The sequence below is a fragment of the Schistocerca nitens genome, chromosome 10 (genome assembly GCF_023898315.1).
Source record: "Schistocerca nitens isolate TAMUIC-IGC-003100 chromosome 10, iqSchNite1.1, whole genome shotgun sequence".
Taxonomy (NCBI): domain Eukaryota; kingdom Metazoa; phylum Arthropoda; class Insecta; order Orthoptera; family Acrididae; genus Schistocerca; species Schistocerca nitens.
Window position 1 is genome coordinate 48,574,353 of NC_064623.1, and position 17,934 is coordinate 48,592,286.

The 17,934-nt window shown below is 46.2% G+C and overlaps 1 protein-coding gene and 1 pseudogene across 1 annotated transcript in view; both read left to right on the forward strand.

Moving 5' to 3' along the window:
• LOC126209849 (uncharacterized) overlaps positions 1–17,934 on the forward strand; it is a 50,879-nt gene that overhangs the window by 20,492 nt on the left and 12,453 nt on the right. Inside the window, exons 2-4 of the mRNA XM_049938977.1 lie at positions 3,519–3,629; positions 8,815–9,019; positions 10,846–10,931. Of these exons, the coding sequence (XP_049794934.1) occupies positions 3,519–3,629; positions 8,815–9,019; positions 10,846–10,931 (402 nt within the window). The remainder of the gene's footprint in view (positions 1–3,518; positions 3,630–8,814; positions 9,020–10,845; positions 10,932–17,934) is intronic.
• On the forward strand, positions 11,084–11,201 carry LOC126210698 (5S ribosomal RNA; annotated as a pseudogene).

The window sequence follows — 17,934 nt, forward strand, 5'->3', positions numbered from 1 at the left end:
TGTCCGCATCCGCCATTCTCGGAAATTAGTTCGAGGTCAAACCTTGACGCAATGGCAGCAGTTACGTGAAACAGGATACACAAAAAGAGGCGTAAGATAACGTAAACTGTGTACTTAGCTCAAGAACATTTATTATTCAGTTAGTGTAGTACAGGGGTTCCCAAACTCATCCTCTGACGAAAATTATGATCTACATCTACATCTACATCTATACTCAGCGAGCCACCTTACGGTGTGTGGCGGAGGGTACTTATTGTACCACTATCTGATCCCCCCTTCCCTGTTCCATTCACGAATTGTGCGTGGGAAGAACGACTGCTTGTAAGTCTCCGTATTTGCTCTAATTTCTCGGATCTTTTCGTTGTGATCATTACGCGAGATATATGTGGGCGGTAGTAATATGTTGCCCATCTCTTCCCGGAATGTGCTCTCTCGTAATTTCGATAATAAACCTCTCCGTATTGCGTAACGCCTTTCTTGAAGTGTCCGCCACTGGAGCTTGTTCAGCATCTCCGTAACGCTCTCGCGCTGACTAAATGTCCCCATGACGAATCGCGCTGCTTTTCGCTGGATCATGTCTATCTCTTCTATTAATCCAACCTGGTAAGGGTCCCATACTGATGAGCAATACTCAAGAATCGGACGAACAAGCGTTTTGTAAGCTACTTCTTTCGTCGATGAGTCACATTTTCTTAGAATTCTTCCTATGAATCTCAACCTGGCGCCTGCTTTTCCCACTATTTGTTTTATGTGATCATTCCACTTCAGATCGCTCCGGATAGTAACTCCTAAGTATTTTACGGTCGTTACCGCTTCCAATGATTTACCACCTATGGCATAATCGTACTGGAATGGATTTCTGCCCCTATGTATGCGCATTATATTACATTTATCTACGTTTAGGGAAAGCTGCCAGCTGTCGCACCATTCATTAATCCTCTGCAGGTCTTCCTGGAGTACGTACGAGTCTTCTGATGTTGCTACTTTCTTGTAGACAACCGTGTCATCTGCAAATAGCCTCACGGAGCTACCGATGTTGTCAACTAAGTCATTTATGTAGATTGTAAACAATAAAGGTCCTATCACGCTTCCTTGCGGTACTCCCGAAATTACCTCTACATCTGCAGATTTTGAACCGATAAGAATGACATGTTGTGTTCTTTCTTCTAGGAAATCCTGAATCCAATCACAAACCTGGTCCGATATTCCGTAAGCTCGTATTTTTTTCACTAAACGTAAGTGCGGAACCGTATCAAATGCCTTCCTGAAGTCCAGGAATACGGCATCAATCTGCTCGCCAGTGTCTACGGCACTGTGAATTTCTTGGACAAATAGGGCGAGCTGAGTTTCACATGATCTCTGTTTGCGGAATCCATGTTGGTTATGATGAAGGAGATTTGTATTATCTAAGAACGTCATAATACGAGAACATAAAACATGTTCCATTATTCTACAACAGATTGACGTAAGCGAAATAGGCCTATAATTATTCGCATCTGATGTTGATACTTTGATGAAATACCTGTTTATTTTGGTTGAGAAACTTTTTTTAAAAAAAATGAGAACAGCTTATTTCACTCATTGATTACATCAATTTTAATCGTAATTGATAACACAGAAATTATAATAAAAAATCATTAGTATTGTGAAGATGTCGAAAAAAAACCGCCCTGCTATAAACTATCGTCGAGCAGTTATTACCTTCCCACAGAAAACTAGTGTTCTGCGGAACACAGTTTGGGAAACCTTGGTCTATAGTGTCGTAGGTGTACATGGAATCAGGTCTTGTTGAAAATGTGTTTTATGAGAGGAAGATACAGTACCTGCGCCTTAGAGGTTAAATCACACTACTGGCCATTAAAATTGGCACACCAAGAAGAAATGCAGTGGACAAATGGGTATTCATTAGACAAATATATTGTACTAGAACTGACTTGTGATTACATTTTCACGCAATTTGGGTGCATAGATCCTGAGAAATCAGTACCCAGAACAACCACCTCTGGCCGTAATAACTGCCTTGATACGCCTGGGCATTGAGTCAAACAGAGCTTGGATGGCGTGTACAGGTACAGCTGTCCATGCAGCTTCAACACGATACCACAGTTCATCAAGAGTAGTGACTGGCGTATTGTGACGAGCCAGTTGCTCGGCCAGCATTGACCAGACGTTTTCAGTTGGTGAGAGATCTGGAGAATGTTCTGGCCAGGGCAGCAGTCGAACATTTTCTGTATTCAGGAAGGACCGTACAGGACCTGCAAAATGCGGTCAAGCATTATCCTGCTGAAATGTAGGGTTTCGCAGGGTAGAGCCACGGGTCGTAACACATCTGAAATGTAATGTCCACTGTTCAAAGTGCCGTGAATGCGAACAAGAGACGTGTAACCAATGGCACCCCATACCATCACGCCGGGTGATAGCCAGTATGGCGATGACGAATACACTCTTCCAATGAGCTCGTTCACCGCGATGTCGCTAAACACGGGTGTGACCATCATGATGCTGTAAACAGAACCTGGATTCATAAAAAAAATGACATTTTGCCATTCGTGCATCGATGTTCGTCGTTGAGTACACCATCACAGGTGCTCTTGCCTGTGATGCACCGTCAAGGGTAACCGCAGCCGTGGTCTCCGAGCTGATAGTCCATACTGCTGCAAACGTCGTCGAACTGTTCGTGCAGATGGTTGTCGTCTTGCAAACGCCCCCATCTGTTGACTCAGGGATCGAGACGTGGCTCCACGATCCGTTACAGCCGTGCGGATAAGATGCCTGTCATCTCGACTGCTGGTGATACGAGGCCGTAAGGATCCAGCACGGCGTTCCGTATTACCGTCCCGAACCCACCGATTTCACATTCTGCTAACAGTCATTGGATCTCGACCAACGCGACCAGCAATGTCGCGATGCGATAAACCGCAATCGCGATAGGCTACAATCCGACCTTTATCAAAGTCGGAAACGCGATGGTACGCATTTCTCCTCCATACACGAGGCATCACGACAACGTTTCACCAGGCAACGCCGGTCAACTGCTGTTTGTGTATGAGAAATACGTTGGAAACTTTCCTTATGTGAGCACGTTGTAGGTGTCGCCACCGGCGCCAACCTTGTGTGAATGCTCTGAAAAGCTAACCATTTTCATACCACAGCATCTTCTTCCTGTCGGTTAAATTTCGCGTCTGTAGCACGTCATCTTCGTGGTCAAGCAATTTTAATGGCCAGTAGTGTAATTATCTCCATTATTTCGATGGATTGCCCCATTTACAGCCCCTATCTTCGCTTGGGCTACCCCCGTCCGTGTATGCTCCACTGACATACTTTTGTTACCGCGTCACGTCTTCGTAACGCCACCAGGCGAGTTCCAAAATTGCGGTGGGCTGTGGTCAGAACGTTCTGGCTCACAGTGGGTACCTCCTTTTCTTTTCGAGTCACGAATGGTACAGGAGGTGGACGACTGTCAGCGAGTCACCGTATGAGCGCAAATCTCTCTGACTATCGCGCTGTGGTCTTTGCAGGCGGTGCCCTGCCGGACGCTTTGGCTGCAGACGGGGCCGGCACTTCGGCCCACGATGGCGCTCTGCTGCTGGCATCGGAATGGCCTCGTCACCTTCGCAGCTTTCTTCACGGTGAGTCACAAATGCGCTTCCTGCATGTAGCATATTCTGTAATCGCACTCAAAGAATCCAGATCGTTCATAACATGCTGTCCACTGCCCGAAACTAAACTGCAGGTCCAATCTTGTGACTGCTCGACTGTCACCCCCAGAAGATAAGACGTTAATGCCGTCTAGCACAGACTGTGCCGTTAATAACTATCTCAGTTTGACGGGGAAACTCATCCAGAAATTTATTTCGGTACGCCAGATCCAGCTGAAGGAGAGCACTTGTAACATTACGTGATTGCCTTATCATTTTAAACCATTCACTAATCGAGTAGTCGCTCGGCAACAGCTACAGTTAGGAAATAATGTTGCGAGAATGTAAAAGGTGAACGAGCTGTGACGTAATGTTGTTACTGTCGATGCGCCGTCAGAGATGCACTGAGTTACTGACTTTGAAAACCGCGGCGCGAAAAATGGACAGAAGAAGAACGCTTTTACGCATTCTTTTGATGTACGAGATATTCTGGATGAACAGTTACTCATTTTCTCTTGTCTCTTGTAACTTGTGTCGGACGCGCACATCTTGCCGCCGTGTTATTATTGTTAAAAATAATATTATTTTAGTGTAAAGTACAAGTGCAATACTAAAAGTGCAATACTGCATAGCAGTAGATTTATTGTGCGACGTGTCTGTGTAAACGTCAAAGGAATTATTTTCATTACGAGACGAGAAGTGCCAATCAAAACGGCATCCATGTTAAATGTCCATTGCAGTGTAAGTTCATCTATTAATTGCAATAAATTCAGAGTTAAATGGAACTGGCGTATGGACTATTTATTTAATATAGAATCTATCTCTCACTCCTTCACGAAGGTATTTAATTTTCTTTGTGTTTCTGCCAAATAGAGAGCTCACAGTCACGAATTCTTTCGTCGAAATCGGACGGAAGTTGCATGCGGCGAAATATTTTCTCCGCTCCATATTCATTTGGTAAATGCATGGTAAACTACGGTCCCTTAGGAAATTCATGTTGAGCTATCCAAAAATAATTGTATTTTGAGTAGGCATTTACTCTCCTCTGCAATGCAACTTCCGACTGATCAGGCGATCCAACAAGAAACAGCCGCACACGGTCGGCGTTCGCAAATATATTTCCACCGCTGATTATAGCTATATGTTACAGCACAAAAGTAAGCATATTGTTATAGTTAGCGACTACGAACAGGGACATTTATAACTGTATGTTTATGTATACGCATTACGTAAACATATCGTTATACACTGTAGTGGAACGAGTTTTTGAGGATGTTGATTGCTATGTTCTCCCCCCTATTCGAAACTGTCCCATTCATTTTGCATGGGCCGGCGCTGTGGCCGAGCTATTCTAGGGACTTCAGTCCGGAACGGCGCTGCTGCTACGGTCGCAGGTTCGAATCCTGCCTCGGGCATGGGTGTGTGTGATGTCCTTAGGTTAGTTAGGTTTAAGTAGTTTTAAGCCTAAGGGACTGGTGACCTCAGATGTTACGTTCCGTAGCCCTTAGGGCCATTTGAACCGCCATTATGCATGGAATTAACATTGGATGATACGCGAAAGGGTGCCTATATGTTTGTGAAACCAGGAACGTGTGTACGTCATAATGAAGATATAGAACAAGTATCGGCGACTGGGTGGTAGAAATTGAAGTGTAGCTACTCAGGGAGGTCCAGTGTGGGCTGTAATTATCGTATGGTAGTTGAATCGTCAATTAGGGCGATTCACAAACAACAAATTAAGTACACATGTTATTACAAAAATGTTATCGTGGAAGTAGGGGCTAGGAGGTGCTGGTGCAAAATCACACATTGATAAGGTTATCTTTTATTCTAAAAGGCTTTCTCAGTAATAAATTTTTAAGTCTGGTATTTCTTAAAAAATAATTTCAAATAGCTTGACAATTTTTATTATGAAAAGGAGATTACCAGGTATGACATTAAAAACTTGCCAATAATGAGATTTTAATTGTAAGGTTTGACGTTAAGAATAAGAAGATTTTCAACTTATTATATCAATAAATGAACAATTTCAAAAAACTTTAAGTAGCTATCTTGTACTAAGCAAAAATAGTTGTCTCTCGCCAGTTACATAACTTATATTTGCTACAAGTTAAATGTGAATAAGCCAGCATAGCCGGCCGGTGTGGCTGAGCGGTTCTAGGCGCTTAAGTCTGGAACCGCACGACTGCTACGGTAGCAGGTTCGAATCCTGCCTCGGGCATGGATGTGTGAGATGTCCGTAGGTTAGTTAGGTTTAAGTAGTTCTAAGTTCTAGGGGACTGATGACTTCGGATGTTAAGTCTCATAGTGCTCAGAGCCATTTGAACCATTTTTTAAGCCAGCATACAAACCTTCACATTAAAGGCAGTTCCCAAAAAAAATTTTCCTTAGCTCGGAGTGACACGTGTAAAGAGGCCCAAATCACAATGATCAGAATAGTTACTGGTGGTCTATAGGGCCATAGCAGATCAGCCCCAAAACTTCGATTACAAGCCGCCACTTCCCCGAGTTACTCAAAACTGGAAGATGTAGCAAGGGCGGTGCCTGCACAGACTCCGAACCACAGAAAACCGCGACACCGACCCTAAATAACCCAATCGAGGTGTGAATGAAAACGGCTCGACCAAGAACCAATTACCACATTCCCACGGTCATGTAAACGAAAACTGTGGTGGGACGACCCAGACAAAACCACTGGTGAAGAAACTCATACACTTCCCTGGAACTTGAAAACCTTCTCATACATACAAACTCTGTTACATAAAAACAATACTCAACTCCCGACACTCCACCCCAGCGCCGGGAACACGTCGCACTTCCAAATGCTCGTCAGAGTCAACCGGTGCCAGTGGTTTCAACGGCCGGTAATTGCACTGAACGGTGATTACGCCGAAAAATAGGGTTTTGTAGTCGGAAGAGTTGGAAATAATACGGTGTATTAAAATCTTGAGGAAAAAATCCTGCGATCCGAAAACACTATGTTTGTAAAAATACAGTTTTCATTCTGCATGTGTGAAAGTTTTACAGTGTGTAGATACATTCTTCCCGCTTGTTTTCAAATTAGTTCAAACTGTTCCCGTGAGTGGCGCCGTCACTCCATGTCTTCAAAATGGCCGCTACACTACACGTTCGTCAGAAGCAACGTGCTGTCATAGAATTCCTGTGCTGTGAAAACGAGACAGTGGGATACATCCACAAGAGGTTGAAAAAGATGTACGGAGATGCTGCTGTCGATCGCAGTACAGATAGTCGGTGGGCAAGCAGGTTACGTGATGAAAGCGGGCACGGCAATATTGAGGATTGTCCTCGCAGCGGCAGGCCTTGTACTGCACACACTCCAGACAATGTGCAGAGAGTTAACGAATTGGTGACTGCTGACAGACGCATCACAGTGAACCAATTGTCACGCTATGTTGGGATAGGGGAAGGAAGTGTTTGCAGAATACTGAAAGTGTTGGCGTTAAAAAAGGTTTGTGCCAGGTGGGTTCCCAGGATGTTGATATTGGCTCACAAAGAAACAAGAAAAACGGTATGTAGCGAACTTTTGGAACAGTACGAGAATGGTGGAGATGAATTTCTTGGAAGAATTGTGACAGGTGATGAAACATGGCTGCATTATTTTTCACCAGAGACGAAGAGGCAATCAATAGAGTGGCATCATGCAAATTCACCCAAGAAAAAAATTCAAAACCACACCTTCTGCTGGAAAAATTATGGCTATGGTGTTTTTCGATTCCGAAGGACTCTTGCTTGTGGACATCATGCCAAGGCGAACCACCATAAATTCTGATGCATATGTGACGACAATGAAGAAACTTCAAGCTCGACTGAGTCGTGTTCGACAACATCGGCAAAAGCTGGATGTTTTGCTGTTGCACGACAATGCACGGCTACATGTCAGTCAAAAAACCATGGAAGCGAGCACAAAATTTGAATGGACAACACTGAAACACCCGCCTTACAGTCCTGACCTGACTCCATGTGACTATCATCTCGTTGGGAAACTGAAAGACTCTCTTCGTGGAACAAGGTTCGAAGATGATGACTCCCATGTGCACGCTGCCAAACAGTTGGTTGGTTGGTTGGGGTTGAAGGGACCAAACAGCAAGGTCATCAGTCCCTTGTTTCAAATGTGATCGATTCCGATAGCGTGACATGTCAGACAAGTCAGAACGATAAAAGGGGAAAAGGCTAAAAAATGTAAAAAGGCAGTCATGTTGTCAATGGTAAAAACAAAATGAGGTAAATCAGCAAGAGAGCGAACCCAACGCTATGCTAGAGGCAGGAAATATGCCACCTCTGAAGCAGCAGAGGCAACACCACCTGCGACTTAAAAAGGTGCAACCGCTAAAATGTGGAAGTGCGTATGGGAAAAGGAGACTAACCAATCCTAAAAAATGATAAGAGTAAAAGGGGAAGAAAAGAGGATCTCGGCCAGGGAGGGGAGTCGGGAATCTCCAAACACGGCTTACAGTGGGAGATAACCCAACACTCACCGCCCTGCCCCAACACCAGAGAGAGATTAAAAACCTTAAAACTGAGAGTAAAAACCACTCTCCCGGATGAAACCGAGAACCAGGTCGACCATCCGGGAATCGTCAGCCAACATCAAAGGTAACATGCGGGAGGATCTGTACTGTTTAATAAAGGTAAGGGCCTGGGAAATTGCCATCAATTCCGCAGTAAACACCCCACATGTAGGTGACAGCAGATGATTTTCCGTTCCAACAGAGGACGTGAAGGCATATCCCACATGATCAGCAGATTTAGAGCCATCAGTGTAAAGAACAACAGCCTCCCGAAACTCCTATAAAATTCGGCGGAAATGGAATCTTTCGGACCTCGACGGAGATCCATCCGAATTCGAGGCCGAGGAACTAACCAAGGGAGGGGGGGGGGGGGGGGGGGAGACAGGACACAGACTGCCAATCAGTGGCTCCAACAGGTTGGTCCACAATTTTACCGTGCGGGTATACAGGCGCTGGTTCCAAGATGGCGTACGGCACTTGAGAGGGATGGAAATTATGTGGAGAAGTGAAAAATATTGTATCTACACATTGTAAAACTTTCAAAAATGTAGAATAAAAGATGGATTTAAAAAAAATAGTGTGCGTTTCTTTTGGAGTGACCCTCGTATTTAGCCACACAGCTGAGAATGGGTGCGTCGCGTCCGCAGGTGGTGGGGGTGCTGGTGATCGCAGCGGGCCGCCTGTGGCTGTCTTGGGCGGCGGTAGCGCAGACCGCGGTCCAGCCTGGAGAGACCGGGCTGCGGTACCGAGCCACCCCCATCGACTTCAAGATCTTCCGGCTGCTGAGCAGGCGCCTGGAGCGACTGTCCGCGTCCGAGAGGGAGGCCATCGCAGCTTCTCGGGATCTGTACGGTCCGTTACCTACTTTTCGTGTGGCTACATACACTGATCAACCAGAACATTATGACCACCGATCTACTGTCGCTGTGGTCCCCATCCAGGCGATAGCAGCTTCACCTGGCGAGGAATGACAGCTAGTCAGACTCACGCACGGTCCATGTGGCATCAGTGCTGTCTGTGTGTAGAAAGTGGAAAGAGCGTGGCCTATCTGAGTTTGACCGAGGGCAGATTGTGATGGCCTGGAGGCTAGGCACGACCATTTCAGAAACCGCTCGACTTATCGGGTGTTCGAGGAGTGCCGTGGTGATTGTCTTCAACACGTGGCAAAACAAAGTCCAGACAGCGTTGGGTTGGGCGGGCACCCCTCATTACAGATATCGGATGTCGTAGGTTGGGAAGACTGGTAAAACAGGACAAGCAGCGAACAGTGGCGGTCCTAACATCAGACTTCAATGCTGGGCGGAGCACAAGTGTATGTGAACACACAGTGCATCGAACACTCCTAACGATGGGCCTCTGCGTACGACGACCCATGCATGTTCCAATGGTAACACCGCGACATTGTCAACTACCATGAAATGAACACCCTTAGCTGCTTACAGGCGTTGACATACGACAACGGGGACAGGTGAAAATGTGTGCCCCCATCGGGACTCGAACCCGGGATCTCCTGCTTACATGGCAAACGCTCTATCCATCTGAGCTGCATGGGCACCGATGGTATCTGTTCATTCGGACATGTCCGAAAGAACAGATACTTAGTATATACTGTCAACTACGACTGAAAATGGGCACGTGTCCATCGGCACTGGACCATGGTGAGGTGGCAGAGCATTGCAGTGTCTGATCAATCCCGATACCTTCTTCATCATGACGATGGAAGGGCGCGAATCCGTCGTCTTCTGGGGGAACAGCTCGTTGGGACTTCTACAACAGGACGGAGACAAGCTGTTGGTGGCTCCATTATGCTCTGGGAAACATTCACGTGGGCACCCACGGGTCCAGTGGAGCGCGTGCACGGATGGCATCATGACGGCCGAGGAGTATCTTACAGTACTTGCAGACCACGTACACCCCTTCATGAAGATCATATTTCCCGGTGGCTGTGGCATTTTTCGTCGGCCGCTGTGGCCGAACGGTTCTAGGCGCTACAGTCTGGAACCGCGCGACCGCTACGGTCGCAGGTTCGAATCCTGCCTCTGGCATGGATGTGTGTAATGTCCTTAGGTTAGTTAGGTTTACGTAGTTCTACGTCTAGGGGACTGATGACCTCAGATGTTAAGTCCCACAGTGCTTAGAGCCATCTGAACCATTTTTTGTGGCATTTTTCAACAAGATAATGCACCTTGTCACAAAGGCCGAGAGTGTGGCGAGTTCCAATTTATGTGGAGGCTCTCCAACTCGGCAGATCTGAACCCGATTGAAAGCATCTGGGATGTGATTGGATGTGGTATCAGAGCTCATCGCCCTATCCCCGGAATTTATGTAATTAGGTAACTTCTGTGTGTGTGTGCAGATGTGGTGCCAATTCTCTCCAGCGACCAGCCAAGGCCTCACTGCTTTCATGGCACGACGCGTCTCCGATTTTATCCGTGCCAAAAGTTGACACATCGCCTATTAGGTAGGTGCTCATAATGTTCTGGCCGATCAGTGTACGATGAAATTCTTCCCCTGTGCTTAACGTTGCTGGTATGGATGATGTACCCTAAAGACTTTGCTGTAGGCTACGTCATACACACAACCAGCAATAATTTATGGCTGCTTAATAAGGAGGATGCGACGTATGAAGACATAAATCCATTTCAACTAACGAGCTTTCCATTTCTTTCTTTCAACAGAAGCTAAGATGATCGCGATTTCGTTCGTGGCGCTGGGAGTTGTCAAGACCAGCCTGTCCGTCGTGCTGCTAGTGGCCGCCTTGATGGTGAGTGGTGACAGCCAAAGGACATTTACAGATGTGAAACCATCGGCAAAAATATGTAGTAGAATTAAGGGACACGTTTCATACTTACTCAATATGACCGTTCTTGAGAAGGAAAATCTCTACAGAAATAAGCATGTACTAAATATAGAAGAGGCAACGGCCTTGCTGCAGTGGATACACCGGTTCCCGTCAGATCACCGAAGTTAAGCGCTGTCGGGCGTGGTCGGCACTTGGGTGGGTGACCATCCGGGTCGCCATGCGCTGTTGCCATTTTTCGGGCTGCACTCAGCCTCATGATGCCAACTGAGGAGCTACTCGACCGAATAGTGGCGGCTCCAGTCAAAGAAAACCATGATAACGACTGGGAGAGCGGTGTGCTGACCACACGCCCCTCCTATCCGCATCCTCATCTGAGGATGACACGGCGGTCAGATGGTCCCCATGGGCCACTTGTGGCCTAAAGACGGAGTGCTTTTAAATATAGAAGAATTTAAGTTATTGCAGATGAGTAAGAAAAATAAAGCTCTAGTGTTCGAATACAGCATTAGTAGTATGCTGCTTGGCGTAGTCATGTCGTTTATGAAATTGAACGACCATGTAAAGATTGCAGTAGGGAAGGCGAATGGCCAACTTCGGTTAATTGGGAGAATTTTAAAAAAGCATCGTTCATCTGTAAAGGAGACTGGGTATAAGACGCTGGTGCAACCTATTCTTGCGTTCTGTTCGGGATCCATACGTGGTCGGGTTAAAGGAAGACATTGACGCAATTCCGACGCGTACTGCTAGATTTGTAACGGGACTGGAACCGATGCACCGATATCAAGAAAGGAAATTCACTGGACGTTCGCACGAAACAAATTTTTGGCCAGTACATGATAATTTTTCCCGAGGGCATGCAGCTTTACTGTATGATTAAATGATGATGGCGTCCTCTTGGGTAAAATATTACGGAGGTAAAATAGTACCCCATTAGGATCTCTGGGCGGGGACTACTCAAGAGGATGACGTTATCAGGAGAAAGAAAACTGGCGTTCTACGGGTTGGAGCGTGAAATGTCAGATCCCTTAATCGGGCAGGTAGGTTAGAAAATTTAAAAAGGGAAATGGATAGGTTAAAGTTACATATAGTTTGAATTAGTGAAGTTGGGTGGAAGGAGGAACAAGACTTTTGGTCAGGTGAATACAGAGTTATAAATACAAAATCAAATAGGGGTAATGCAGGACTCGGTTTAATAATGAATAAAAAAATAGGAGTGCGGGCAAGCTACTACAAACAGCATAGTAAACGCATTATATTGAGCAAGCAGTAAAGGAAACAAAAGAAACGTTCGGAGTAGGTATTAAAATCGATGGAGAAGAAATAAAAACTTTGAGGTTCGCCGATGACATTGTGATTCTGTCAGAGACAGCAAAGGACTTGGAAGAGCAGTTGAACGGAATGGACAGTGTCTTCGAAGGAGGGTATAAGATGAACATCAACAAAAGCAAAACAAGGATAACGGAATGTAGTCGAACGAAGTCGGGTGATGCTGAGGGAATTAGATTAGGAAATGAGGCACCTCAAGTAGTAAAGGAGTTTTGCTATTTGGGGAGAAAAATAACTGATGATGGTCGAAGTAGAGTGGATATAAAATGCAGACTGGCAATGGCAAAGAAAGCGTTTCTGAAGAAGAGAAATTTGTTAACATCGAGTATTGATTTAAGTGTCACGAAGTCGTTTCTGAAAGTATTTGTATGGAGTGTAGCTATGTATGGAAGTGAAACATGGACGATAAATAGTTTGGACAAGAAGAGAATAGAAGCTTTCGAAATGTGGTGCTACAGAAGAATGCTGAAGATTAGATGGGTGGATGACATAACTAATGATGAGGTATTGAATAAAATTGGGGAGAAGAGGAGTTTGTGGCACAACTTGACTAGAAGAAGGGATCGGTTGGTAGGACATGTTCTGAGGCATCAAGGGATCACCAATTTAGTACTGGAGGGCAGCGTGGAGAGTAAAATTCGTAGAGGGAGACCAAGAGATGGAAACATTAAGCAGATTCAGAAGGATGTAGGCTGCAGTAGGTACTGGGAGATGAAGAATCTTGTACAGGATAGAGTAGCATGGAGAGCTGCATCAAACCAGTCTCAGGACTGAAGCCAACAACAACAACAACGATGACTACCTGAAATGTTATTAATTGGAATCAGCTGGGCTAATGCCTGGTGCCCGCCATGTTACAATATGCTTCTGTAACACATCATTCGTCCTCTGTCTGTACTGTATTCCACACTATAACCTTGTGGCTGTTTTGTGGGCACTCATTCATTTCAGTGTCCTTTAAGCATCATCAGAGCGCAGCAACTCCGATGGCCTTGTATTTGCCTCGAGCAAGTACTGTGATATGCAAGGTGGTTCCAGTGGAGGTCATACGAACAAGTGGCACATAGCTTGTATTGTTCTGTAGAAACGTCTCCGTCAGCTGGAAGGACGCCCCATTTCCGAATGTTGGCTTTGCAACGGGAGACGTCTACCTTGAGATGATTGAGTTATCTCCGAACAGGGTAGGGCAGATCGTTTCCTGGGGCTAGAGCTTCCTTTGCATGCACAGGTATATCAGGCTGCAGTTTATTCCCCCATCTGGTTCAAATGGCTCTGAGCATATGGGACTTAACTTCTGAGGTCATCAGTCCCCTAGAACTTAGAACTACTTAAACCTAACTAACCTAAGGACATCACACACACCCATTCCCGAGGCAGGATTCGAACTTGCGACCATAGCGGTCGCGCGGTTCCAGACTGTAGCGCCTAGAACCGCTCAGCGATCCGGGCCGGCCCTTCATTGGTGATGCGATTAGACCGCGTGGTTCCTTCTGATGTTTGAATCTAGCGGAGAGGCTAGTTTATAGTGACCTAATGAAGCTCCTTTTTACAGGGAGTGTATCTCATATTCTCAACGCCTGATGAACACTATGTACCAGGTCTTGTGTTATTCTGCACTTGTGGGACACGTCTCTCTCAGCTGGAAGGATACCACATTTTTGCATGTTGGTCTTGCATCAGGGGACATTTACCCTAAGACGATTGAGTAATCTCCAAACTTTCAGAGCAGATCATTTCCTGAGTCTAGCTGTTCCCTTGCAGGCATAGGAATATCCAGCACCGGCTTACTTGATTCCATCTGGTGATGTGGTTAGATCCCAAGATTACCTCCATCAGCTGAGTCTAGAGATGAAGCTATTTTATGGTGACTTTACTGAATTCAGGTTTATGGCGAGTGTGTCTTATGTTATGAACGCCTAACGAATACTATGTACCAGATCTTTTGTCGTTTTGCCCTTGCAGGGCACGTCTCCATCAATTGGAAGGATGCCTCATTTTTATATGTTGGTCTTGCAACGGGGACGCCTCCCCTAAGGCGGCTGAGTGATTTCCAGACAGGGTAGGGCAGATCGTTTCCTGGGCTAGGTCTTCATTTGCAGGCATAGGAATACCCACGGCAACTTACTTGATTCCATCTGGTGACAGGGTTAGATCCCAAGGTTCCATCTGCTGAGTCTAGCGATGAAGCTGTTTTATAGTGACGTCATGGAACTCAAGTTTATGGGGAGAGTATTTGGTATTTCGAACTTCTGACGAACACCATTTACCTGATCTTGTTTAATCCCATACTCGCAGAACAGATGGAAGGATGCCAGATATCTGTACATTGGTCTTGCTATGGGAGACACCCGTCCTAGGAGGACTGATCTCTAAACAGGGTAGGGCAGATCGTTTCCGGGGGCTGCCTCAACCTTTGCAGGCATCGGGATATCTAGCAGCAGCTTAGTTTTCTGTCTGGTGACGTGGTTAGACTCTCTGATTCCCTTCACTGGTTGACTCCTAGCGAGGAAGCTATTTTATGGTAACCTTATGGAAGTATTAGGGAAGTACACATTATATTTCGAACGTCTGACGAACACTACGTACGGTTTATTAGGACAACATGCCTTACTGTTCAATAAGGCGCTAGGAACACGTAATTTACTGACGCTGGGAAGTGTGATTGGTAAAAATAGAGGCAGACCAAGATTTATACGGGTTCCAACATATTTGGAGTGCAGTAGTCATACGTCAATGACAAAGACTTTCACAAGTCCGGCAAGCGTGGGCAGTTGCATCTACGTCCACATACACTGTGAGGTACATGGCAAAGGGTACTTAGCATTGCACCACTTACTCTCCGTTCCACTCGCGAATAGAGCACATGAAGAATTAATTGGTTATGTACTGCCGTGCCCACTGCAATTAATGTTTCCTTCACGGCCCTATGGGAACTTTATAAAGGGGCTGAATAAAATCTCTATTTCTTCACTTAACACCAGTTCTTAAAACTCGAAGTTTTCGCAGGTGTATCTTCAACCATCTTCCAATTCAGGTTTTTTCAGCATTTCCATGATGATCTCCTGTGAGAGAAACGAAGTTGTGACCATTTTTGGAGCCCTTCTTTGTAATATCCCCTATTCAACCTATTTTGTATGACTCCCCAAAATGAGAGCAGTATTTTAAAATAGGTCGCACGAGTGTTTTGCAAGTAACTTCCATTGTAGAGTGACTGCATTTTCCTTGTGTCTTACCAAGGTACCAAAGTCTGCCATCTGCTGTACCTATGACTGAGCGTATGGATCGTTCCATTTATATACCTACAAACTGTTACACCTATTGGTATTGCATTCACAAGATACTATGTTAATTTTACCTTTCTGAACATTTGAAGAAAATTACAAAAGTTTGCCTAAGTTTGAAATCTAATCAAAATCTCACTGAATATTTGTGCCGATTTTTTTCAGGCAGTACTTCATTACAGACAACTACATCATCTGCGAGGTTATTACTAATACTGTCTGTAACGTTATTAATACACAACATGAACAGCAAGGGTTCCAACAGACTTCCATGCGGAAACTTCAAGTAGCTTGTAGCAGTTCTGGGCACCCACGACACAAATATATGCATATGATGGCAAATGCAGGAGTGAAGTGATTTAATATGCGAGCGATTCTGTTTATGTGTGACCTGAGTCCGTTGACTGGTGTCAGGAATGTATGCGATTCAGTTCCTCAGTCACAGTTGGTGCTAAAGGAACACATGGCGTTAAGTAAGAGTACTTCCAGATAACTTGCCATTGGATGTTAAACACTGGTGGCTTGACAGACCTCAGATAGTATTTCATGACAGATAAACTCATTAAACCGGCTTTTGGGCTGATGTCTACTACTACAACAAGATTATTTTAGGAGAGTGCTAGACTTACGTGCCCAACTGAACACAGGTTTTCATTGTCTGTGTGGTACCTGTTCTTTTGGAAATGTCCAAAAGAAGAAGCATTATACATAGAAAAGAATGTATGTGCCTTGACGGCAACTGAGCATTCAGCGCAGATGCCTTTATCCAATCTCTCGCAGGAATCAGCATGAAGCTGCGAGCAGTTAGGGTGATGGACGGGGGGGGGGGGGGGGGGGCGGGGGAGGGGGGGCACTACAGAATTTGTGTGTGACAAACTGGGAATTTTGTTTGAACAAGAAGCACGCTCGGGTAGCCAAAGCTGTTAAGGCGATCACTCGAGTAAAACGGGAAACCAGAGTTCGACTCCCGGTCGGACAAAAATTGTCACTTGTCTCCACAGAATTTATTTCAGTGCTCGATTGCAGCTGATGCCACAATTTCAATTTTCTCAGGAACACAGGTTTATTCGTAAGTACTTCCTGTGTTTCAAAGGCTGAGTACAAAAAAACTACAAGACACATCGAAAATACACTCCTGGAAATTGAAATAAGAACACCGTGAATTCATTGTCCCAGGAAGGGGAAACTTTATTGACACATTCCTGGGGTCAGATACATCACATGATCACACTGACAGAACCACAGGCACATAGACACAGGCAACAGAGCATGCACAATGTCGGCACTAGTACAGTGTATATCCACCTTTCGCAGCAATGCAGGCTGCTATTCTCCCATGGAGACGATCGTAGAGATGCTGGATGTAGTCCTGTGGAACGGCTTGCCATGCCATTTCCACCTGGCGCCTCAGTTGGACCAGCGTTCGTGCTGGACGTGCAGACCGCGTGAGACGACGCTTCATCCAGTCCCAAACATGCTCGATGGGGGACAGATCCGGAGATCTTGCTGGCCAGGGTAGTTGACTTACACCTTCTAGAGCACGTTGGGTGGCACGGGATACATGCGGACGTGCATTGTCCTGTTGGAACAGCAAGTTCCCTTGCCGGTCTAGGAATGGTAGAACGATGGGTTCGATGACGGTTTGGATGTACCGTGCACTATTCAGTGTCCCCTCGACGATCACCAGTGGTGTACGGCCAGTGTACCAGTGTAGGAGATCACTCCCCACACCATGATGCCGGGTGTTGGCCCTGTGTGCCTCGGTCGTATGCAGTCCTGATTGTGGCGCTCACCTGCACGGCGCCAAACACGCATACGACCATCATTGGCACCAAGGCAGAAGCGACTCTCATCGCTGAAGACGACACGTCTCCATTCGTCCCTCCATTCACGCCTGTCGCGACACCACTGGAGGCGGGCTGCACGATGTTGGGGCGTGAGCGGAAGACGGCCTAACGGTGTGCGGGACCGTAGCCCAGCTTCATGGAGACGGTTGCGAATGGTCCTCGCCGATACCCCAGGAGCAACAGTGTCCCTAATTTGCTGGGAAGTGGCGGTGCGGTCCCCTACGGCACTGCGTAGGATCCTACGGTCTTGGCGTGCATCCGTGCGTCGCTGCGGTCCGGTCCCAGGTCGACGGGCACGTGCACCTTCCGCCGACCACTGGCGACAACATCGATGTACTGTGGAGACCTCACGCCCCACGTGTTGAGCAATTCGGCGGTACGTCCACCCGGCCTCCCGCATGCCCACTATACGCCCTCGCTCAAAGTCCGTCAACTGCACATACGGTTCACGTCCACGCTGTCGCGGCATGCTACCAGTGTTAAAGAGTGCGATGGAGCTCCGTATGCCAC